We start from the raw sequence: 22,328 nt of genomic DNA on the forward strand, positions 1-22,328 counted from the left end.
CCATCCATGTTCAGGTGTTATGATAGTATGTCGGTTTTGATTCAGCTGTGAAACCTTAGTGTGGTATGATGGTATTTACTCAGTGTCGAAGCCTTACTGTACTATGTTGTTTTTGAGTGTATTTTGAAGTCTTAGTGTAGTGTGATGAGTTTCTCAAGATTTAGGCCTTACTATAGTATGATGTGTGCAATGAGATGCCTCACTGTAGTATGACGTTTGTGAGTGCAGTTAGAAGTCTGACTGTAGTCTGAATATAGTCTGACTATAGTGTGACTGTAGTGTGACTATAAGTGTGACGGTTGTCAGACCATGTACTGTGATGTTTTTCAGTCCATTGTGAAGTCTTACTATAGTGTGTTGTGGACTGCATTTTGGTGTCTTACGTATTAGTCTTATGCTGTTCATTGCAGTGTGAAGCCTTCCTATTGTCTGATGGTTTTCAGCCAATGTAGAAGCCTTACTGTAGTTTGACATGTTTCCATCCATGTTCAGGTCTTATGATAGTATGTCGGTTTTGATTGAGTTGTGAAACCTTAGTGTAGTATGATGGTTTTCACTCAGTGTTGAAGGCCTACTGCAGGTTGATGTTTTGCACTCAATGTCGAAGCCTTACTAGACTATGTTGTTTTGGATTGTATGGTGAGGCTTTACTATAGTGTGACGAGTGTCTCCAGTTGTCAGCCGTACTATAGTATGACGTCTTTGACTGCAAGTAGATGCCTCACTGTAGTATGACGTTTGTGAGTGCAGTTAGAAGTCTGACTGTAGTCTGAATATAGTCTGACTATAGTGTGACTGTAGTGTGACTATAAGTGTGACTATAAGTGTGACGGTTGTCAGACCATGTACTGTGATGTTGTTCAATCTATTGTGAAGTCTTACTATAGGGTGTCGTGGACTGCATTTTGGTGTCTTACTTATTAGTGTCATGCTGTTCAGTGCAGTGTGAAGCTTTCCTATTGTCTGGTGGTTTTCACCCAATGTAGTAGAAGCCTTACTGTAGTTTGACATGTTTCCATCCATGTTCAGGTCTTATGATGGTTTGTTGGTTTTGATTCAGCTGTGAAACGTTAGTGTAGTATGATGGTTTTCACTCAGTGTTGAAGGCTTACTGCAGGTTGATGTTTTGCACTCTGTCGAAGCCTTACTAGACTAAGTTGTTTTGGATTGTATTGTGAAGCTTTACTATAGTGTGACGAGTGTCTCCAGTTGTCAGCCTTAGTATAGTATGATGTCTGTGACGGCAATTAGATGCCTTACTGTAGTATGACTTTAGTGAGTGCAGTTAGAAGTCTGACTATAGTCTGATTATAGTGTGACTATAAGTGTGACTATAAGTGTGACTATAAGTGTGACGGTTTTCAGACAATGTATTGTGATGTTGTTCTATCCATTGTGAAGTTTTACTATAGTGTGTTGTGGACTGCATTTTGGTGTCTTACTTATTAGTCTTATGCTTTTCATTGCAGTGTGAAGCCTTCCTATTGTGCAATGGTTTTCATCTAATGTAGAAGCTTTACTGTAGTTTGACATGTTTCCATCCATGTTCAGGTCTTATGATAGTATGTTGGTTTTGATGGAGCTGTGAAACCTTAGTGTAGTACGATGGTTTTCAGTCAGTGTTGAAGCCCTAATGCAGGTTGATGTTTTGCACTCAATGTCGAAGCCTTACTATACTATGTTGTTTTGGATTGTATTGTGAAGGTTTACTATAGTGTGACGAGTGTCTCCAGTTGTCAGCCTTAGTATAGTATGACGTCTGTGACTGCAATGAGATGCCTTACTGTAGTATGACGTTTGTGAGTGCAGTTAGAAGTCTGAGTATAGTAGGACGCTTAGCAATTAATGTAGAAGCTTTACTGTAGTATGACATGTTGCAATCAATGTAGATGCTGTATTGGAGTCTGTTGTTGTTAGCTTAGTTTTGAAGCGTTACTGTAGTAGGATGTTGTTCACTCAATGTCGATGCCTTTCTATAGTGTGTTGTGGTTCTCTCCATGTTGAAGCCTGAGTATAGTATGTGGTTCCTGACTGGCTTTTCATGCCATATTAAAGTATGATGTGTTTCACTCAGTTTTGAATCCTTACTGTACTATGTGGTTGTTCATGCAATATGTATGCCTTACTGTAGTGTGACTTTGTTCAGTGGATTTGGAAGCTCTACTGTACTACTACTACTACTGTACTATGATGTTTAGCAAGCAATTTTGAGGCCTTATTGTAGGATGTTGTTTGTCACTCGTTATGACTTACCGTAGTATGTTGTTTGTGATAGCATTTTGAGGACTTATTGGAGTATGTAGGTTTTCATTCAATGTTGAAGGCTTACTATAGTATGACGTATTCCACTCCATTTAGAGGCCTTATTATAGTATGTTGTTTATGACTGCATGTTGATGTGCATGCAGTTGTGAAGCTGTATTAAGTGTCGACTATAGTCTGACTGTAGTCTGACGGTTTGCAGTCCATGTACAAGCTGTACTGTGGTGTGATATGTTTCAATCCATGTTGATGCCTTATTATAGTATGTGGTTTATTGCTCAGTGTTGAAGCCTTATTGTAGTAGGATGGTAGAGGCCTTTCTATAGTGTGTTGTTGTTCTCTCCATGTTGAAGCTTTAGTAAAGTATGTTCTTTTTTATTGCATTGCGAAGATTTAGTGTAGTATGAGCTGTGTCAGGCAATGTAGAAATGTAAATGTAGTATGATGTGTTTCGCTCAGGTTACAAGTCTTACTGTGCTATGAGGTTTTCCATGCAATGGTGCAGGTCGGTTTTTTCTCAATGGAGAAGCCTTAGAAATGAGCTTTTGCACTCAAGTGTGAGGCCTTACTGTAGTATAGTATTCAAGCAATGGTCATGCTTGACTATCGTTTGGCGTGTTTCAGTCTATTTTGAAGCGTTACTGTAGTATGATGGTTATCAGTCCATTTTGAGGCTTTACTATAGCATGACAGAGTGCATGGCATTTGGATGCCTTAATGTAGCATGATGTATTGGAGTCAATGGTGAAGCCTGATAGTACTGTAGTTGTTCAGTCAGTTTTCATGGCTGACTATACTATGTTGTGTTGCACTCAGTTTGGAAGCCTTACTTACTTACTTGAAGTCTTGCTATAGTATGATAGTAGGATGTGTGTCATAGTTGTTGTGAAGACTTGGGCTATTATTGTCTGGTTTTGATGCATGACGCAACCAGGACCCCTGTGAGGCGTTCATGTAGTTTGTCCATTTGTATGCTAGTTTCAGGCATGAGTGCATGATGTGTCATTGTGCCTCATGGTCCTACTGTATGTATACTTTGTATGTAAGGGGCCAAACGGAGAATCATGAGAAGCAGAGAGGAATGTTTTATTGTTTTCAAAAAAGCAAAGACATATGTTTGAACCAAAATCTAAGAATCTCGGATTCACAGAGACAGAAGAGAAGCGATACTCAGAGCAGCAATGAATACATATGTGATGGTCGATCAGGCCATTATGCGTACAAATAGATGCCTAGCAAGCCACAAACAGGGCAAAAAACCAAAGTACAGGAAGCAAAGAGAGACAATCAGGCCGTGAGTACGAACTATCTGTAACTCGTGTGTAGACAACATAAAGCGGCAAATTGTGGGTAACATGTGCAAAATGAATTCTTCACCCCCTCGTCCAGGTAGCTGTATGAGTTGCATGCAATGATGTCAAGTCTCAGTCTGAAAAAGGCATAAATACAGTATGTATGTTGTGTTTATGGACTGTATAGCGTTCTTAAAGTAAAGGGTCAAATGATGTTGTAAAGGATGAAAAGAACCTGTAGGTGCATTGCAGTGTGTTGTGTAGTCAGCACACTTGATGATGTCCATGTGGGTCAGGTTTTGGTGCCTCGCTAAACTGTGACCATTTGTATGCACCGTAGATGCCTTATGTTACTGTGACCATTTGGAGGCCATCATGAACTGTTATTGCACGACGACCGTTGTGGTGACATTTTGAGGCAGTACCATATTATGTGCAGTTTTATGTCTTCTGATAGCAGTCTGAAGGATTATTGTAGTATGACGTTGGTCACGCCATTGTGAAGCCTTACTGTAGAATGACATTTTGAAATCAATGTTCAGGTCTTACTGTAGTATGTCGTTTTTCTCGCCATTATGAAGCCTGACTGTAGTATGTTGTTGTTTTATCAATTTTGAAGCGTTCCTATAGTATGTTGTTTATCTCTCCATTTTGTAGCCTTACTGTAGTGTGATGTTTTGCAATCCATCTTGAAGCCTTACTGTAGTATGTTGTTGGTTTCTCAATTTTGAGGTCTTAGTGTAGTATATTGTTTTTCTTGCAAGTTTGAAGTTTTACTGTAGGATGATGTTTTGCATTCAATTTTGAAGCTTTACTGTAGTATGTTGTTGTTTTCTCAATGGTGAAGCTTTACTGTAGTATGATGTTTTGTAATCAATTGTCATGCCTTACCGTAGTATGTTGTTGTTTTCTCAATGTGTAAGCCTTACTATAGTATGATTGTTTTCAGTCAAGTGTCAAACCTTACTGACACTGCTATAGTAAGGACTCTAATTTCACTGAAAAGCCACATTGTACAGGAACGCCTATTGGAGTCAAATCTGAGGCCTTAGTATGCTATGTTGTTTGTGAGTGCATTTTGTGGCCATACTGTAGTCTGATGTTTGTCACTCAGTGCTGAAGTTGTACTATACTATGTCGGTTTTCACGCCATATGTATGCCTAGTGTAAGTGAATTTGGTAGACATACTATACTATGATGTTAGGCAAGCAATTTTGAGGCCTTAGTGTGATCAGTCCATGTGGATGGCCTCTTATAGTATGATGTGTGTGACTGCAATTGGCTGTCTGAATTATAAGTAATGTGTTTGTCACGGTAGTTTGAAGCCTTTCTCTTGTCTGAAGGTTTTCACTCCATGTCGAAGCGTCACTGTAGTAGGACATTTTTCCATCCATGTTCAGGTCTTACTGATGGTTTGGATGCAGCTGTGAAACGTTAGTGTAGTATGATGGTATTCACTTTGTTTGGAAGCTTTACTGCAGGTTGATGTTTAGTACTCAATGTTGAAGCCTTACTATACTGTGTTGTTTTGGATTGTATTGTGGGCAAAAAAAGTCAACATTTTTTTCGGCCTCAAAATGTCATAAAAAACGTCATAGTATAGTATGCTGTTTATTTTTCGGGCAAAAAAAGTCAACAGTTTTTTCGACCTCAAGATGTCATAAAAAATGTCATAGTATAGTATGCCGTTGTTTTTGGGCAAAAAAAGGCCAAAATTGTTTTCGACCTCAAAATGTCATAAAAAACTTCATAGTATAGTATGCCGTTGTTTTCGGGCAAAAAAAGTCAAAATTGTGTTCGGCCTCAAAATGTCATAAAAAACGTCATAGTATAGTATGCTGTTTTTTTTCGGCCTCAAAACGTCATAGTATAGTATGCTGTTTTTTGCGGGCAAAAAAAGTCAACATTTTTTTTGACCTCAAAATGTCATAAAAAACGTCATAGTATAGTATGCTGTTTTTTTCGGGCAAAAAAAGTCAACATTTTTTTCGACCTCAAAATGTCATAAAAAACGTCATAGTATAGTATGCCGTTTTTTTTGGGTGAAAAAAGTCAACATTTTTTTCGACCTCAAAATGTCATAAAAAAACGTCATAGTATAGTATGCCGTTTTCTTCGGCCTCAAAACGTCATAGCATAGTGTGCCGTTTTTTTTGGGCAAAAAAAGTCAACAGTTTTTTCGACCTCAAGATGTCATAAAAAATGTCATAGTATAGTATGCCGTTGTTTTTGGGCAAAAAAAGGCCAAAATTGTTTTTGACCTCAAAATGTCGTAAAAAACGTCATAGTATAGTATGCCGTTTATTTCGGGCAAAAAAAGTCAAAATTGTGTTCGGCCTCAAAATGTCATAAAAAACGTCATAGTATAGTAAGGCATAGAAATAGGGCAAAAAAAGTCAACTTTTTTTCGAGCTCAAAATGTCATAAAAAACATCATAGTATAGTATGCCGTTTTTTTCGGCCTCAAAACGTCATAGTATAGTATGTTGTTTTTTTCGGGCAAAAAAAGTCAACATTTTTTTCGACCTCAAAATGTCATAAAAAACGTCATAGTATAGTATGCCGTTGTTTTCGGGCAAAAAAAGTCAAAAATTTTTTCGACCTCAGAATGTCATAAAAAACATCATAGTATAGTATGCCGTTTTTTTCGGCCTCAAAAAAAGTCAAAAATTTTTTCGACCTCAAAATATCATAAAAAATGTCATAGTATAGTATGCCGTTTTTTTCGGGCAAAAAAAGTCAAAATTGTGTTTGGCCTCAAAATGTCATAAAAAACGTCATAGTATAGTATGCCGTTTTTTTCGGCCTCAAAACGTCATAGTATAGTATGCCGTTTTTTTCGGCCTCAAAATGTCATAGTATAGTGTGCCGTTTGTTTCGGGCAAAAAAAGTCAACATTTTTTTCGACCTCAAGTTGTCATAAAAAACGTCATAGTATAGTATGCTGTTGTTTTTGGGCAAAAAAAGGCAACAGTTTTTTCGACCTCAAAATGTCATAAAAAATGTCATAGTATAGTATGCCGTTGTTTTCGGTCAAAAAAAGTCAAAAAATTTTTCGACCTCAAAATGTCATAAAAAACGTCATAGTATAGTAAGGCATAGAAATAGGGCAAAAAAAGTCAAAATTTTTTTCGACCTCAAAATGTCATAAAAAACGTCATAGTATAGTATGCCGTTTTTTTCGGCCTCAAAATGTCATAAAAAACGTCATAGTATAGTATGCCGTTTTTTTTGGGCGAAAAAAGTCAACATTTTTTTCGACCTCAAAATGTCATAAAAAACGTCATAGTATAGTATGCCGTTTTTTTCGGGCGAAAGAAGTCAAAAATTTTTTCGACCTCAAAATGTCATAAAAACCGTCATAGTATAGTATGCCGTTTTTTTCGGCCTCAAAATGTCATAAAAAAACGTCATAGTATAGTAAGGCATAGAAATAGGGCAAAAAAAGTCAACATTTTTTTGCGAGCTCAAAATGTCATAAAAAACATCATAGTATAGTATGCCGTTTTTTTCGGCCTCAAAACGTCATAGTATAGTATGCTGTTTTTTTCGGGCAAAAAAAGTCAACATTTTTTTCGACCTCAAAATGTCATAAAAAACGTCATAGTATAGTATGCTGGTTTTTTCGGGCAAAAAAAGTCAACATTTTTTTCGACCTCAAAATGTCATAAAAAACGTCATAGTATAGTATGCGGTTTTTTTTGGCCTCAAAATGTCATAAAAAACGTCATAGTATAGTATGCCGTGTTTTTCGGGCAAAAAAAGTCAACATTTTTTTCGACCTCAAAATGTCATAAAAAACGTCATAGTATAGTATGCCGTTTTTTTCGGGCGAAAAAAGTCAAAAGGTTTTTCGGCCTCAAAATGTCATAAAAAACGTCATAGTATAGTAAGGCATAGAAATAGGGCAAAAAAAGGCAAAAATTTTTTCGAGCTCAAAATGTCATAAAAAACATCATAGTATAGTATGCCGTTGTTTTCGGGCAAAAAAAAGTCATAGTATAGTATGCCGTTGTATTCGGGCAAAAAAAGTCAAAAAAATTTTCGACCTCAAAATGTCATAAAAAACATCATAGTATAGTATGCCGTTTTTTTCGGGCAAAAAAAGTCAAAAAAATTTTCGACCACAAAATGTCATAAAAAACATCATAGTATAGTATGCCGTTTTTTTCGGCCTCAAAACGTCATAGTATAGTGTGCCGTTTTTTTCGGCCTCAAAACGTCATAGCATAGTGTGCTGTTTTTTTTGGGCAAAAAAAGTCAACATTTTTTTCGACCTCAAGATGTCATAAAAAATGTCATAGTATAGTATGCTGTTTTTTGCGGGCAAAAAAAGTCAACATTGTGTTCGGCCTCAAAATGTCATAAAAAACGTCATAGTATAGTATGCCGTTTTGTTCGGGCAAAAGAAGTCAACATTTTTTGCGACCTCAGAATGTCATAAAAAATGTCATAGTATAGTGTGTCGTTTATTTCGGGCCAAAAAAGGCAAAATTGTGTTCGGCTTCAAAATGTCATAAAAAACGTCATAGTATAGTATGCGGTTTTTTTCGGCCTCAAAATGTCATAAAAAACGTCATAGTATAGTAAGGCGTCGAAATAGGGCAAAAAAAGTCAGCATTTTTTTCTACCTCAAGATGTCATAAAAAACGTCATAGTATAGTATGTCGTAGTTTGCGGGCAAAAAAAGTCAAAATTTTTTTTGACCTCAAAATGTCATAGAAAACGTCATAGTATAGTATGCTGTTGTTTTCGGGCAAAAAAAGTCAACATTTTTTTTGGCCTCAAAATGTCATAAAAAACGTCATAGTATAGTATGCCTTTTTTTTTGGGTGAAAAAAGTCAACATTTGTTTCGACCTCAAAATGTCACAAAAAAACGTCATAGTATAGTATGCGGTTTTTTTCGGCCTCAAAATGTCATAGAAAACGTCATAGTATAGTCTGCCGGTTTTTTCTGCCTCAAAATGTCATAAAAAACGTCATAGTATAGTGTGTGATTTTTTTCGGGCAAAAAAAGTCAACATTGTGTTCGGCCTCAAAATGTCATAAAAAACGTCATAGTATAGTATGCCGTTTTGTTCGGGCAAAAGAAGTTAACATTTTTTGCGACGTCAGAATGTCATAAAAAACGTCATAGTATAGTATGCCGTTGTTTACGGTCAAAAAAAGTCAAAAATTTTTTCGGCTTCAACATGTCATAAAAAACGTCATAGTATAGTATGCCGTTTTTTTTGGGCGAAAAAAGTCAGAAATTTTTTCGGCCTCAAAATGTCATGAAAAACGTCATAGTATAGTATGCCGTTTTTTTCGGCCTCAAAATGTCATAGAAAACGTCACAGTATAGTAAGGCACAGAAATAGGGCAAAAAAAGTCAACATTTTTTTTGACCTCAAAATGTCATAAAAAACGTCATAGTATAGTATGCCGTTTTTTTCGGCCTCAAAATGTCATAGTATAGTATGCTGTTTTTTGCGGGCAAAAAAAGTCAACATTTTTTTCGACCTCAAAATGTCATAAAAAACGTCATAGTATAGTATGCTGTTTTTTTCGGGCAAAAAAAGTCAACATTTTTTTCGACCTCAAAATGTCATAAAAAATGTCATAGTATAGAATGCCGTTTTTTTTGGGTGAAAAAAGTCAACATTTTTTTCGACCTCAAAATGTCATAAAAAAACGTCATAGTATAGTATGCCGTATTTTTCGGCCTCAAAACGTCATAGCATAGTGTGCCGTTTTTTTTGGGCAAAAAAAGTCAACAGTTTTTTCGACCTCAAGATGTCATAAAAAATTTCATAGTATAGTATGCTGTTGTTTTTGGGCAAAAAAAGGCCAAAATTGTTTTCGACCTCAAAATGTCATAAAAAACGTCATAGTATAGTATGCCGTTTATTTCGGGCAAAAAAAGTCAAAATTGTGTTCGGCCTCAAAATGTCATAAAAAACGTCATAGTATAGTAAGGCATAGAAATAGGGCAAAAAAAGTCAACTTTTTTTCGAGCTCAAAATGTCATAAAAAACATCATAGTATAGTATGCCGTTTTTTTCGGCCTCAAAACGTCATAGTGTAGTATGCTGTTTTTTTCGGGCAAAAAAAAGTCAACAATTTTTTCGACCTCAAAATGTCATAAAAACCGTCATAGTATAGTATGCCGTTTTTTTCGGCCTCAAAATGTCATAAAAAAACGTCATAGTATAGTAAGGCATAGAAATAGGGCAAAAAAAGTCAACATTTTTTTGCGAGCTCAAAATGTCATAAAAAACATCATAGTATAGTATGCCGTTTTTTTCGGCCTCAAAACGTCATAGTATAGTATGCTGTTTTTTTCGGGCAAAAAAAGTCAACATTTTTTTCGACCTCAAAATGTCATAAAAAACGTCATAGTATAGTATGCTGGTTTTTTCGGGCAAAAAAAGTCAACATTTTTTTCGACCTCAAAATGTCATAAAAAACGTCATAGTATAGTATGCGGTTTTTTTTGGCCTCAAAATGTCATAAAAAACGTCATAGTATAGTATGCCGTGTTTTTCGGGCAAAAAAAGTCAACATTTTTTTCGACCTCAAAATGTCATAAAAAACGTCATAGTATAGTATGCCGTTTTTTTCGGGCGAAAAAAGTCAAAAGGTTTTTCGGCCTCAAAATGTCATAAAAAACGTCATAGTATAGTAAGGCATAGAAATAGGGCAAAAAAAGGCAAAAATTTTTTCGAGCTCAAAATGTCATAAAAAACATCATAGTATAGTATGCCGTTGTTTTCGGGCAAAAAAAAGTCATAGTATAGTATGCCGTTGTATTCGGGCAAAAAAAGTCAAAAAAATTTTCGACCTCAAAATGTCATAAAAAACATCATAGTATAGTATGCCGTTTTTTTCGGGCAAAAAAAGTCAAAAAAATTTTCGACCACAAAATGTCATAAAAAACATCATAGTATAGTATGCCGTTTTTTTCGGCCTCAAAACGTCATAGTATAGTGTGCCGTTTTTTTCGGCCTCAAAACGTCATAGCATAGTGTGCTGTTTTTTTTGGGCAAAAAAAGTCAACATTTTTTTCGACCTCAAGATGTCATAAAAAATGTCATAGTATAGTATGCTGTTTTTTGCGGGCAAAAAAAGTCAACATTGTGTTCGGCCTCAAAATGTCATAAAAAACGTCATAGTATAGTATGCCGTTTTGTTCGGGCAAAAGAAGTCAACATTTTTTGCGACCTCAGAATGTCATAAAAAATGTCATAGTATAGTGTGTCGTTTATTTCGGGCCAAAAAAGGCAAAATTGTGTTCGGCTTCAAAATGTCATAAAAAACGTCATAGTATAGTATGCGGTTTTTTTCGGCCTCAAAATGTCATAAAAAACGTCATAGTATAGTAAGGCGTCGAAATAGGGCAAAAAAAGTCAGCATTTTTTTCTACCTCAAGATGTCATAAAAAACGTCATAGTATAGTATGTCGTAGTTTGCGGGCAAAAAAAGTCAAAATTTTTTTTGACCTCAAAATGTCATAGAAAACGTCATAGTATAGTATGCTGTTGTTTTCGGGCAAAAAAAGTCAACATTTTTTTTGGCCTCAAAATGTCATAAAAAACGTCATAGTATAGTATGCCTTTTTTTTTGGGTGAAAAAAGTCAACATTTGTTTCGACCTCAAAATGTCACAAAAAAACGTCATAGTATAGTATGCGGTTTTTTTCGGCCTCAAAATGTCATAGAAAACGTCATAGTATAGTCTGCCGGTTTTTTCTGCCTCAAAATGTCATAAAAAACGTCATAGTATAGTGTGTGATTTTTTTCGGGCAAAAAAAGTCAACATTGTGTTCGGCCTCAAAATGTCATAAAAAACGTCATAGTATAGTATGCCGTTTTGTTCGGGCAAAAGAAGTTAACATTTTTTGCGACGTCAGAATGTCATAAAAAACGTCATAGTATAGTATGCCGTTGTTTACGGTCAAAAAAAGTCAAAAATTTTTTCGGCTTCAACATGTCATAAAAAACGTCATAGTATAGTATGCCGTTTTTTTTGGGCGAAAAAAGTCAGAAATTTTTTCGGCCTCAAAATGTCATGAAAAACGTCATAGTATAGTATGCCGTTTTTTTCGGCCTCAAAATGTCATAGAAAACGTCATAGTATAGTAAGGCACAGAAATAGGGCAAAAAAAGTCAACATTTTTTTTGACCTCAAAATGTCATAAAAAACGTCATAGTATAGTATGCCGTTTTTTTCGGCCTCAAAATGTCATAGTATAGTATGCTGTTTTTTGCGGGCAAAAAAAGTCAACATTTTTTTCGACCTCAAAATGTCATAAAAAACGTCATAGTATAGTATGCTGTTTTTTTCGGGCAAAAAAAGTCAACATTTTTTTCGACCTCAAAATGTCATAAAAAATGTCATAGTATAGAATGCCGTTTTTTTTGGGTGAAAAAAGTCAACATTTTTTTCGACCTCAAAATGTCATAAAAAAACGTCATAGTATAGTATGCCGTATTTTTCGGCCTCAAAACGTCATAGCATAGTGTGCCGTTTTTTTTGGGCAAAAAAAGTCAACAGTTTTTTCGACCTCAAGATGTCATAAAAAATTTCATAGTATAGTATGCTGTTGTTTTTGGGCAAAAAAAGGCCAAAATTGTTTTCGACCTCAAAATGTCATAAAAAACGTCATAGTATAGTATGCCGTTTATTTCGGGCAAAAAAAGTCAAAATTGTGTTCGGCCTCAAAATGTCATAAAAAACGTCATAGTATAGTAAGGCATAGAAATAGGGCAAAAAAAGTCAACTTTTTTTCGAGCTCAAAATGTCATAAAAAACATCATAGTATAGTATGCCGTTTTTTTCGGCCTCAAAACGTCATAGTGTAGTATGCTGTTTTTTTCGGGCAAAAAAAAGTCAACATTTTTTTCGACCTCAAAATGTCATAAAAAACGTCATAGTATAGTATGCCGTTGTTTTCGGGCAAAAAAAGTCAGAAATTTTTTCGACCTCAGAATGTCATAAAAAACATCATAGTATAGTATGCCGTTTTTTTCGGCCTCAAAAAAAGTCAAAAATTTTTTCGACCTCAAAATATCATAAAAAATGTCATAGTATAGTATGCCGTTGTTTTCGGTCAAAAAAAGTCAAAATTGTGTTTGGCCTCAAAATGTCATAAGAAACGTCATAGTATAGTATGCCGTTTTTGTCTGCCTCAAAACGTCATAGTATAGTATGCGGTTTTTTTCGGCCTCAAAATGTCATAGTATAGTATGCCGTTTTTTTCGGCCTCAAAACGTCATAGTATAGTGTGCCGTTTGTTTCGGGCAAAAAAAGTCAACATTTTTTTCGACCTCAAGTTGTCATAAAAAACGTCATAGTATAGTATGCTGTTGTTTGTGGGCAAAAAAAGGCAACAGTGTTTTCGACCTCAAAATGTCATAAAAAACGTCATAGTGTAGTATGCCGTTGTTTTTGGTCAAAAAAAGTCAACATTTTTTTTCGACCTCAAAATGTCATAAAAAACGTCATAGTATAGTAAGGCATAGAAATAGGGCAGAAAAAGGCAAAATGTTTTTTGACCTCAAAATGTCATAAAAAACGTCAGAGTATAGTATGCCGTTTTTTCCGGCCTCAAAATGTCATAAAAAACGTCATAGTATAGTATGCCGTTTTTTTTGGGCGAAAAAAGTCAACATTTTTGTCGACCTCAAAATGTCATAAAAAACGTCATAGTATAGTATGCTGTTTTTTTCGGGCGAAAGAAGTCAAAATTTTTTTCGACCTCAAAATGGCATAAAAACCGTCATAGTATAGTATGCCGTTTATTTCGGCCTCAAAATGTCATAAAAAAACGTCATAGTATAGTAAGGCATAGAAATAGGGCAAAAAAAGTCAACATTTTTTTCGAGCTCAAAATGTCATAAAAAACATCATAGGATAGTATGCCGTTTTTTTCAGCCTCAAAATGTCATAGTATAGTATGCCGTTTTTTTCGGCCTCAAAACGTCATAGCATAGTGTGCCGTTTTTTTGGGGCAAAAAAAGTCAACAGTTTTTTCGACCTCAAGATGTCATAAAAAATGTCATAGTATAGTGTGCCATTTTTGTCGGGCAAAAAAAGTCAAAATTGTGTTCGGCCTCAAAATGTCATAAAAAACGTCATAGTATAGTATGCCTTTTTTTTCGGGCAAAAGAAGTCAACATTTTTTTCGACCTGAAAATGTCATAAAAAACGTTATAGTATAGTATGCCGTCTTTTTTGGCCTCAAAATGTCATAAAAAACGTCATAGTATAGTATGCCGTTTTTTTTCGGGTGAAAAAAGTCAACATTTTTTCGACCTCAAAATGTCATAAAAAACGTCATAGTGTAGTAAGGCATAGAATTAGGGCAAAAAAAGTCAACATTTTTTGCGAGCGCAAAATGTCATAAAAAACATCATAGTATAGTATGCGGTTTTTTTTGGCCTCAAAATGTCATAGTGTAGTGTGCCGTTTGTTTCGGGCAAAAAAAGTCAACATTTTTTTCGACCTCAAAATGTCATAAAAAATGTCATAGTATAGTCTGCTGGTTTTTTCTGCCTCAAAATGTCATAAAAAACGTCATAGTAGAGTATGCCGTTTTTTTCGGCCTCAAAATGTCATAGAAAACGTCATAGTATAGTAAGGCATAGAAATAGGGCAAAAAAAGTCAACATTTTTTTCGACATCAAAATGTCATAAAAAACGTTATAGTGTAGTATGCGTTTTTTTTCGGGCTCAAAATGTCATAAGAAATGTCATAGTATAGTAAGGCATAGGAATAGGTCAAAAAAAGTCAACGTATTGTTTGACTTCAAAATGTCAGAAAAATTGTCATAGTATAGTATGTGTTTTTTTTTGGTGTCAAATTGTCATAAAAAACGTCATAGTGTAGTATGCCGGTTTTTTTGGGCAAAAAAAGGCAACATGTTTTTGGACACAAACAAACTTGTACATTAGCAAACATCTTTATTGGCAACGTCAAAACTTTACAGCATGACATTTGCAAACAAACACTTTGCAACAAATACGACAACAGCAACTTTTCTTTTAAACACATAAGTCCAACACAAGCTGGCTTTTAACAAAAGTTCTCTTCAAAGAGCAGCCTAGGTGTCATGTTGCTTCAGCCATCCCTGTCTGCGCTGCTTCTCCGACTCTCCGCATGGCCGAGACCCGTGAAAAGATACAAGAAAATAGCATTTATTTGAAAAGCACAACAGTTACAATTAAGTTCCACACATGTATAGTAAGGTGTCAAAGTTGGGCCAAAAAAGGCACTTTTGTTGTTTTTTATCGCAAAGGGTTGTCAAAAACGTCATAGTATAGTATGCCCTTGTGTTCGGGAAAAAAAAAGTCCAAAATTTGTTCGACCTCAAGATGTTGTAAAAAGTGTTATAGTACAGTATGCGGTGGGTTTTGGGCCAAAAAAGGCGAAATTGTTGTCGACCTCAAAATGTCATAAAAAACCGCATAGTATAGTATGTGGTATTTTTCGGCCTCAAAATGTCAGAAACAACGTCATAGTATGGTATGCCGTGTTTTTCGGGCACAAAAAGTCACAATTTTTAATATATATAATAGAAGTCTGACTATAAGTGTGACGGTAGTCAGACAATGTACTGTGATGGTTTTCAATCCATTGTGAAGTCTTACTATAGGGTGTTGTGGACTGCATTTTGGTGTCTTACTTATTAGTCTTATGGTTTTCATTGCAGTGTGAAGCCTTCCTATGGTGTGATGGTTTTCATTCCATGTAGAAGCTGTACTGTAGTGTGACATGTTTCCATCCATGTTCAGGTGTTATGACAGTATGTTGGTTTCGATTTACCTGTGAAACCTTAGTGTAGTATGATGGTTTTACTCAGTGTTGAAGTTGTACTGCAGGTAGATGTTTTGTAGTCAATATGGAAGCCTTACTATACTATGTTGTTTTGGAGTGTATTGTGAAGCTTTACTCTAGTGTGACGAGTGTCTCCACTTTGCAGCCTCAGTATAGTATGACGTCTGTGACTGCAATGAGATGCCTCACTGTAGTAAGATGTTTGTGAGTGCAGTTCGAAGGCTGAGTATAGTATGATGTTTAGCAAATAATTTAGAAGGTTCACTGTAGTCTGACCTGTTCCAATCCATGTAGATGGTGTATTAGAGTCTGGTGTAGATAGCGTCGTTTTGAAGCCTTACTGTAGTAGGATGTTGTTCACTCCATGTCGATGCCTTTCTATAGTGTGTTGTGGTTTTCTCCATGTTGAAGCCTGAGTATACTATGTTGTTCCTGATGGGCTTTATATGCCATAGAAAAGTATGATGTGTTTCATTCCGTTTTGAAGCCTTACTGTACTATGTGGTTGTTCATGCAATATGTATGCCTTACTGTAGTATGACTTTGTTCAGTGGATTTGGAAGCCCTACTATGCTACTGCTACTATATTGTGATGTTGAGCAAGCAATTTGGAGGCCTTATTGTGTTGTTTGTCACTCCATAGTTATGCCTTACCGTAGTATGTTGTTTGTGATAGCCTTTTGAGGACTTAGTGGAGTCTGTAGGTTTGTATGCAATGTTGAAGGCTTACTGTAGTGTGACGTATTCCACTGCATTTAGAGGACTTACTATAGTATGTTGTTTATGACTGCATGTTGATGCTAGTCTATGGGATGATGGTGTGCATGCAGTTGTGAAGGTGTACTATGTGTCAGTATTTATGCCTTACTGAACTCTGACGTATGTGAGTGCATATTGAGGTCTTACTGTACAATGTGGCTTTTCAGTGAAAGTAGCATGAGCAATTGGAGTCAAATCTGTGGCCTTGGTATGGTATGTTGTGTTTGAGTGCATTTTGTGGCCATATTGTCGTCTGATGTTTGTCAGTCAGTGCTGAAGGTGTAGTATACTATGTGGGTTTGCACGCCATTTGTATGCCTAGTGTAAGTGAATTTGTAAGTTATATTATACTATGTGTTATTACATGCCATATTTATGCCTTGTTTAAGGGAATTTGGTAGACATACTGTACTATGAAGTTAGGCAAGTCATTTTGAGGCCTTACTTTGATCAGTCCATGTGGATGGCCTCTTATAGTATGGTGTGTATGAGTGCAATTGGATGGCTGACTTATAAGTAATGTGTTTGTCACGGTAGTTTGAAGCATCAGTCTTGTCTGAAGGTTTTCAGTCCATGTAGAAGCGTCACTGTCGTAGGACATTTGTCCAGCCATGTTCCGGTCTTACTGTTGGTTTGGATGCAGCTGTGAAGCCTTAGTGTAGTATGATGGTATGTACTCCGTGTTGAAGCATTACTGCAGGTTGATGTTGTGCACTCAGTGTCGAAGTGTTACTGTACTAAGTTGTTTGTGAGTGTATTGTGAAGTCTTAGTGTAGTGTGAGGAGTTTCTCATACTACACTACTTCTCACTTACTATAGTATGATGTCTTTGATTGCAATGAGATGCCTCAGTGTAGTGAGAAGTTTGTGAGTGCAGGTAGAAGTGTGACTGTAGTCTGACTATAGTGTGACTATAAGTGTGACTCTAAGTGTCACTAGGGGTGTGACGGTTGTCAGACCATGTGCTGTGATGTTTTTCAAGCAACTGTGAAGTCTGACTATAGGGTGTTGTGGACTGCATGTTGGTGTCTTACTTATTAGTCGTATGCTGTTCATTGCAGTGTGAAGCTTTCCTATTGTGTGGTGGTTTTCAGCCAATGTAGAAGTGTTACTGTAGTGTGATATGTGTCCATCCATGGTCAGGTCTTATGATAGTATGTTGTTTTTGAATCAGTTTTGAAACTGTAGTGTAGTATGATGGTTTTCAGTCAGTGTTGAAGGCCTACTGCAGGTTGATGTTTTGCAGTCAGTGTCGAAGCCTTACTATATACTGTGTTGTTTTGGATTGTATGGTGAAGCTTTATGGTAGTGTGACGAGTGTCTGCAGTTTGCAGCCTTAGTCTAGTGTGACGTTTGTGTGTGCAATGAGATGCCTTACTGTAGTATGACGTTTGTCAGTGCAGGTAGAAGTGTGAGTATATTATGATGTTTCGGAAGTAATTTAGAGGCTTTATTGTAGTACGACAGGTTGCAATCCATGTAGATGGTGTCTTAGAGTCTGTTGTAGGTAGCGTTGTTTCCAAGCCGTACTGTAGTAGGATGTTGTTCACTCCATGTCGATGCGTTTCTATAGTGTGTTGTGGGTTTGTCCATGTTGGAGCCTGAGTATAGTGTGTTGTTCTTGATGGGCTTTTCAGGCCATGCAAAAGTATGATGTGTTGTGCTCAGTTTTGAATCCTTACGGTACTATGTTCTTGTGCATGCAATATGTATGCCTTACTGTAGTAGGACTTTGTTCAGTGCATTTGGCAGCAATCTTATACCACAATACTGTACTGTGACGTTGAGCAAGCAATTTTGAGGCCTTATTGTAGGATGTTGTGTTTCAGTCCATAGTGATGCGTAGCTGTAGTATGTTGGTTGCGATGGCATTTTGAGGACTTAGTGGAGTCTGTTGGTGTTTATTCCATGTGGAAGGCGTACTACAGTATGACGTATACCACTGCATTTAGAGGCCTAACTGTAGTATGTTGTTTAAGACTGCATGTTGATGGTAATCTTTAGGGTGATGGTGTGCATGCAGTTATGAAGCTGTAATATGTGTTGACTGTAGTCTGAGTATGGTTTGACTATAGACTGACTGTTTTCAGTCCGTGTAGAAGCTGTACTATGGTATGACATGTGTCAGTCCATGTTGATGCCGTATAGTAGTATGTGTTGTATGGCTCCGTTTCGAAGCTTTAATGAAGTAGGATGTTTGAGGCCTTTCTATAGTGTGTTGTTTTTGTCGGCATGTTGAAGCCTAAGGAAAGTCTGTTCTGGTGGAGTGCAGTGCGAAGATTGAGTGTAGTAGGAGCTGTGTCAGTCCATGTTTAAATGTGACTGTAGTATGAAGTGTTTAGCTCAGTTGTGAAGTTTTACAGTGCTATGAGGTTTGTTATTCAATGGTGTAGGTTGGTTTTCTGTCCATGGAGTAGCTTTAGAAATGAGTGTTTTCACTCAAGTGTGAGGCCGTACAGTAGCATAGGTTTCAAGCAATAGTCATGCTCGACTGTCGTTTGGTGTTGTGCAGTCTATGTAGAAGGCTATTTTGAGGCCGTACTGTAGCATGAGAGAGTGCATGGCATTTGGAAGTCGTAAAGTAGCGTGATGTCTTGGAGTCCATTGTGAAGCCTGAGTGACCTGTAGTTGTTCAGTCCGTGTTCCTGTCTGACTATACTATGTTGTGTAGCACTCACTCAGGTTGGAAGCCTTACTTATGTATGTAGTTGTTTTACTTATGTACTTACTAGAAGCCTTGCTATGGTGTGATAGTATGATGTGTGTCCTAGTTGTGGTGTAGTTGTGGGCTATTGTAGTCAGGTGTTGATGCATTACTCAACCATGATGTCTGTGAGGTCTTCATGTCGTTTGTCCAATGGTATGCTAGTTTTAGGCATGACTACATGATGTGTCATGGTCATGCTGTATGTATACTTTGTATGTAAGGGGCTAAACGGAGAATCATGAGAAGCAGAGAGGGATGTTGTTTTCATTTCCAAAAAGCAAAGACATACGATGGAGTGGAAATCTAACAAGCTGGGATGTACAGAGACCCAAGTGGAAGGACACTCTGTTGGGCATACTACAAGGAATGCATAAGTGATGGTTGATCAGGCCATTCATCTGATGGCAGGAGGCATGGCAAAGCTCTAGTGTGGCCACCAATGGACTTATAGAAAGCCAAAGCAGACCATCAGCTTGTGAGTAACATATATGTGTCACTTGTATGTAGACAGCATAAAGCAGCAAAGGGCCGGTCTAAGGTAAAAGTGAAACGTGCCGACGAATTCCTTGGCCCGTCGTCCCGGTAGCCGTATCCATGTTGTGCAGGCCCATGCGGTTGCTGCCTTCATGTCACGGTGGCAGTGTTGGGGGTGGCGGTCTGTGGATCCAGCCGCACAGGAAGCCACTGTCCAGCATCAGCAGTAAGAGCAGTGTGTTCACTGGGAAATGAGGGGAAACAGAGTGAGGACCAATGAGTAAGTAATAGTAAAGAGATGGCTGTACAAAAGGAACGTGTTTGTTTTCAGCGGAGTCAATGGTGTTGTGAAGTATGTCAGTGCGTCGTCTGGAAAAGGGATATGTCAAGATAGAGTGTTGTGGTTTAGAAATCTCATGTGTTTAAGTAGTGTAGAATGTCCTGAAAGTAAAAGTGCAAATCATGGAAATCATAGTATGTCGTGGTTGAGTGTATTTTAATGCCCGACTAGGGTATGATGTGTGTGAGTGAGTGTTGAAGCGGTGTGTCACTTTGTGCGTACATGGTGTTATGTCGGTTTTGTGTTATGTAGGCCTTACCGTAGTAGGCCTTGTGTAAGGCAAATGTGAAGCGTTAGTGTAGTGTGTTGTGGTAGAATGCATGTGGATGCTGTACTGGAGTGTGATGTGTTCCAGTCAGTGGTGATGCTTTACTGCAGTCAGTGAGTAGGCACGCCATATGTGTCCTTAGTAGTGCTGAACTATGATTTTGTGTAGTCAAATGAGTAGCGGTTCAGTAAAGTGTGATGTCTGAGTGTAGTATGATGTGTCGCCAGCAAGTGTATGCCACGTAGAGGTCTTACTGTAGTCTGACGGTGTGTACTGTACGTAGAAGTCGTAAGATATGATTGAAGCTTGCCACTGTATGTAGAGGTGTTATGCAACTGGTTGTTGTCAGTCCACTTTGAAGTGTCTGTGTCGGTAGTCGTTTGGGATGCCATGGCCAATCCATTGTATTTCGAGAGCAGTTTCCACAGTCAGAATGTTGTCGAAGCGCTTTAGAGAGAGTCAGAGCGTGACCTCAGAGCCAGCAGTTAAGGCGACGGTGTCCAGGACAACTGTCAGCAGAAGCGGTGGAGTTGTCCTAGCGTTGCCGGAAACAGGAAAGTGTGTCGCGATCCGGTCGTCGCTGTTAAGCTAGAGCGGTAAGTGTTTCGGTGTGACAGGCGAGCGGTCATTGTTTGGTTGTGAGGAGAAGGTGTGGGCATATGAGGTCGTTGCTGTCAAAGTGCAGCGGTGAAGCAGCGTGTGTGTATCTAGGGGCTTGAAGCATGCATGGTGGAGCTGTAAGCGGGTGCAAGTCCGAGGGTGAGTGCCATGAGTGTGTAGATGTGTATGGGGAGTCTGTGAATGTTGTCATTCATCCAGGGCATAGTTCTCTCTTTGAAAATTGAATCGAAGGCAAGTGGACATATGTTTGTCGAAACGTCTTCCCGGACAAACATATGTTCAGTTGCGTTCGATTCAATGTTCAAAGAGAGATGTGTATGGGGAGTTGGAGGTGGTTGGTAGAGAATACGGATTGTGTATGCAGTAGCAGTGGCGGTAACGTGTGAGCTGTAAGTATGTTGGAGTTAGACTTGTGCCATGTGCTCATGGTTTGACGAGGAAAGATTTAGCTTATGTCATTGTAGGTCTTGGTATATCCTATGTCTTGTTTTATGGTAGAGGTCCTATGGATGAGCAGGGAAGTCAAAGTGGCTAGGCAATAGGTGGTAGCTGGACAGGTGGAGTTGTAAGTGTGTAGGTGTCGGTGCGGTGTGGCGACGGCTTAGGCGGAGTGGCAGAGTAGCGACGAGGCATGGTGGAGTAGTGAGGGGTGAGGCGGGAAGTCGGAGCAGTAACGGTGTAGCTTCAAGCACTGTGTAAGCGCAAGTGTTAGCAGCTGAGGTGGCAGTGCACAGGTGTGGCTTGAATATAGTAGTTGTAACTGCTGAGCGTTCCACACTTGTGGTGTATCGAGCGGTCGAAGTGTTCTACCTGTCTAGGTGAGGACGCCAGCGGAGGAGCGAGGGTGTCCCAAGAGTTTGCAGCACGGTGTCTTAGTCAACGTTGTCTTTGTTTCCATTGTAGGCGCGGCACCTCTCGCTGCCTCTACCTGGCCCGCGCGTCGGAAGGTGTCGGCCAAGGGGGGCCAAGCAGAAGAGGAGGTGCGAGAGAGACGAGGAGAAGGACGACACAGAGCGGCCGACAGGGAGAAGAGGCGACGGAGTGCGGCTGACAGGGAGCAGAGGCGGGCGACAGGGAGAAGAGGAGAGCGAGTGCGGCCGACTGGGAGAAGAGGAGAGGGAGGAGATCGAGTGCGGCCGACAGGGAGAAGAGGAGAGGGAGAAGTGCAGAGCGAGTGCGGCCGACAGGGAGAAGAGGAGAGCGAGTGCGGCCGACAGGGAGAAGAGGAGAGCGAGTGCGGCCGACAGGGAGCAGAGGTGGGCGACAGGGAGAAGAGGAGAGCGAGTGCGGCCGACCGGGAGAAGAGGAGAGGGAGGAGATCGAGTGCGGCCGACAGGGAGAAGAGGAGAGGGAGAAGAGGAGAGCGAGTGCGGCCGACCGGGAGAAGAGGAGAGCGAGTGCGGCCGACAGGGAGAAGAGGAGAGCGAGTGCGGCCGACAGGGAGAAGAGGCGACGATGTGGAGGAGCAGAGGAGGACGGCGGCGTGCATGGCCAACAGTTTGCTGGGGGCGAACCATCAGCGTTGGAGGAGAAGGCGAGCTGGAGTAGGGTGCCTACGAGGTCGTGGACTTGTTCTGTGTATGCCAAGAGGCTGTGGGTGGAAATGCATGTGGCTAAGGAAGTGTCGTGTGTATCGGTCTATATTTCTATGTTTTGGCATGTCTATGTAGAGACATATGTGGAGATGTGTGTACCAATGGATGTATGTCCGAATAAAGACCTGATCTTATATCTGTCTGCGTGTGAAATGAGAGAGTGTGGTTGGAATGAGAAAACGAACACAG

The 22,328-nt window shown here is 38.7% G+C and overlaps 1 protein-coding gene across 10 annotated transcripts in view; it reads left to right on the forward strand.

Moving 5' to 3' along the window:
* Window positions 1–22,328, forward strand: part of LOC121178101 — a 45,520-nt gene that overhangs the window by 22,854 nt on the left and 338 nt on the right. For 8 of the 10 annotated variants that reach the window (XM_041032615.1, XM_041032619.1, XM_041032613.1 and 5 more), the window contains 3 exons: window positions 21,448–21,671; window positions 21,969–22,052; window positions 22,105–22,328. The exon at window positions 22,105–22,328 is cut by the window's right edge and continues 338 nt beyond it. In XM_041032615.1, the coding sequence (XP_040888549.1) occupies window positions 21,448–21,671; window positions 21,969–22,052; window positions 22,105–22,328 (532 nt within the window). Of the gene's footprint in view, window positions 1–21,447; window positions 21,697–21,968 lie in introns of all 10 variants that reach the window. The other 2 variants (XM_041032622.1, XM_041032621.1) reach the window with 2 other exon arrangements.

The sequence above is a fragment of the Toxotes jaculatrix genome, chromosome 24 (assembly GCF_017976425.1).
Source record: "Toxotes jaculatrix isolate fToxJac2 chromosome 24, fToxJac2.pri, whole genome shotgun sequence".
Taxonomy (NCBI): Eukaryota; Metazoa; Chordata; class Actinopteri; family Toxotidae; genus Toxotes; species Toxotes jaculatrix.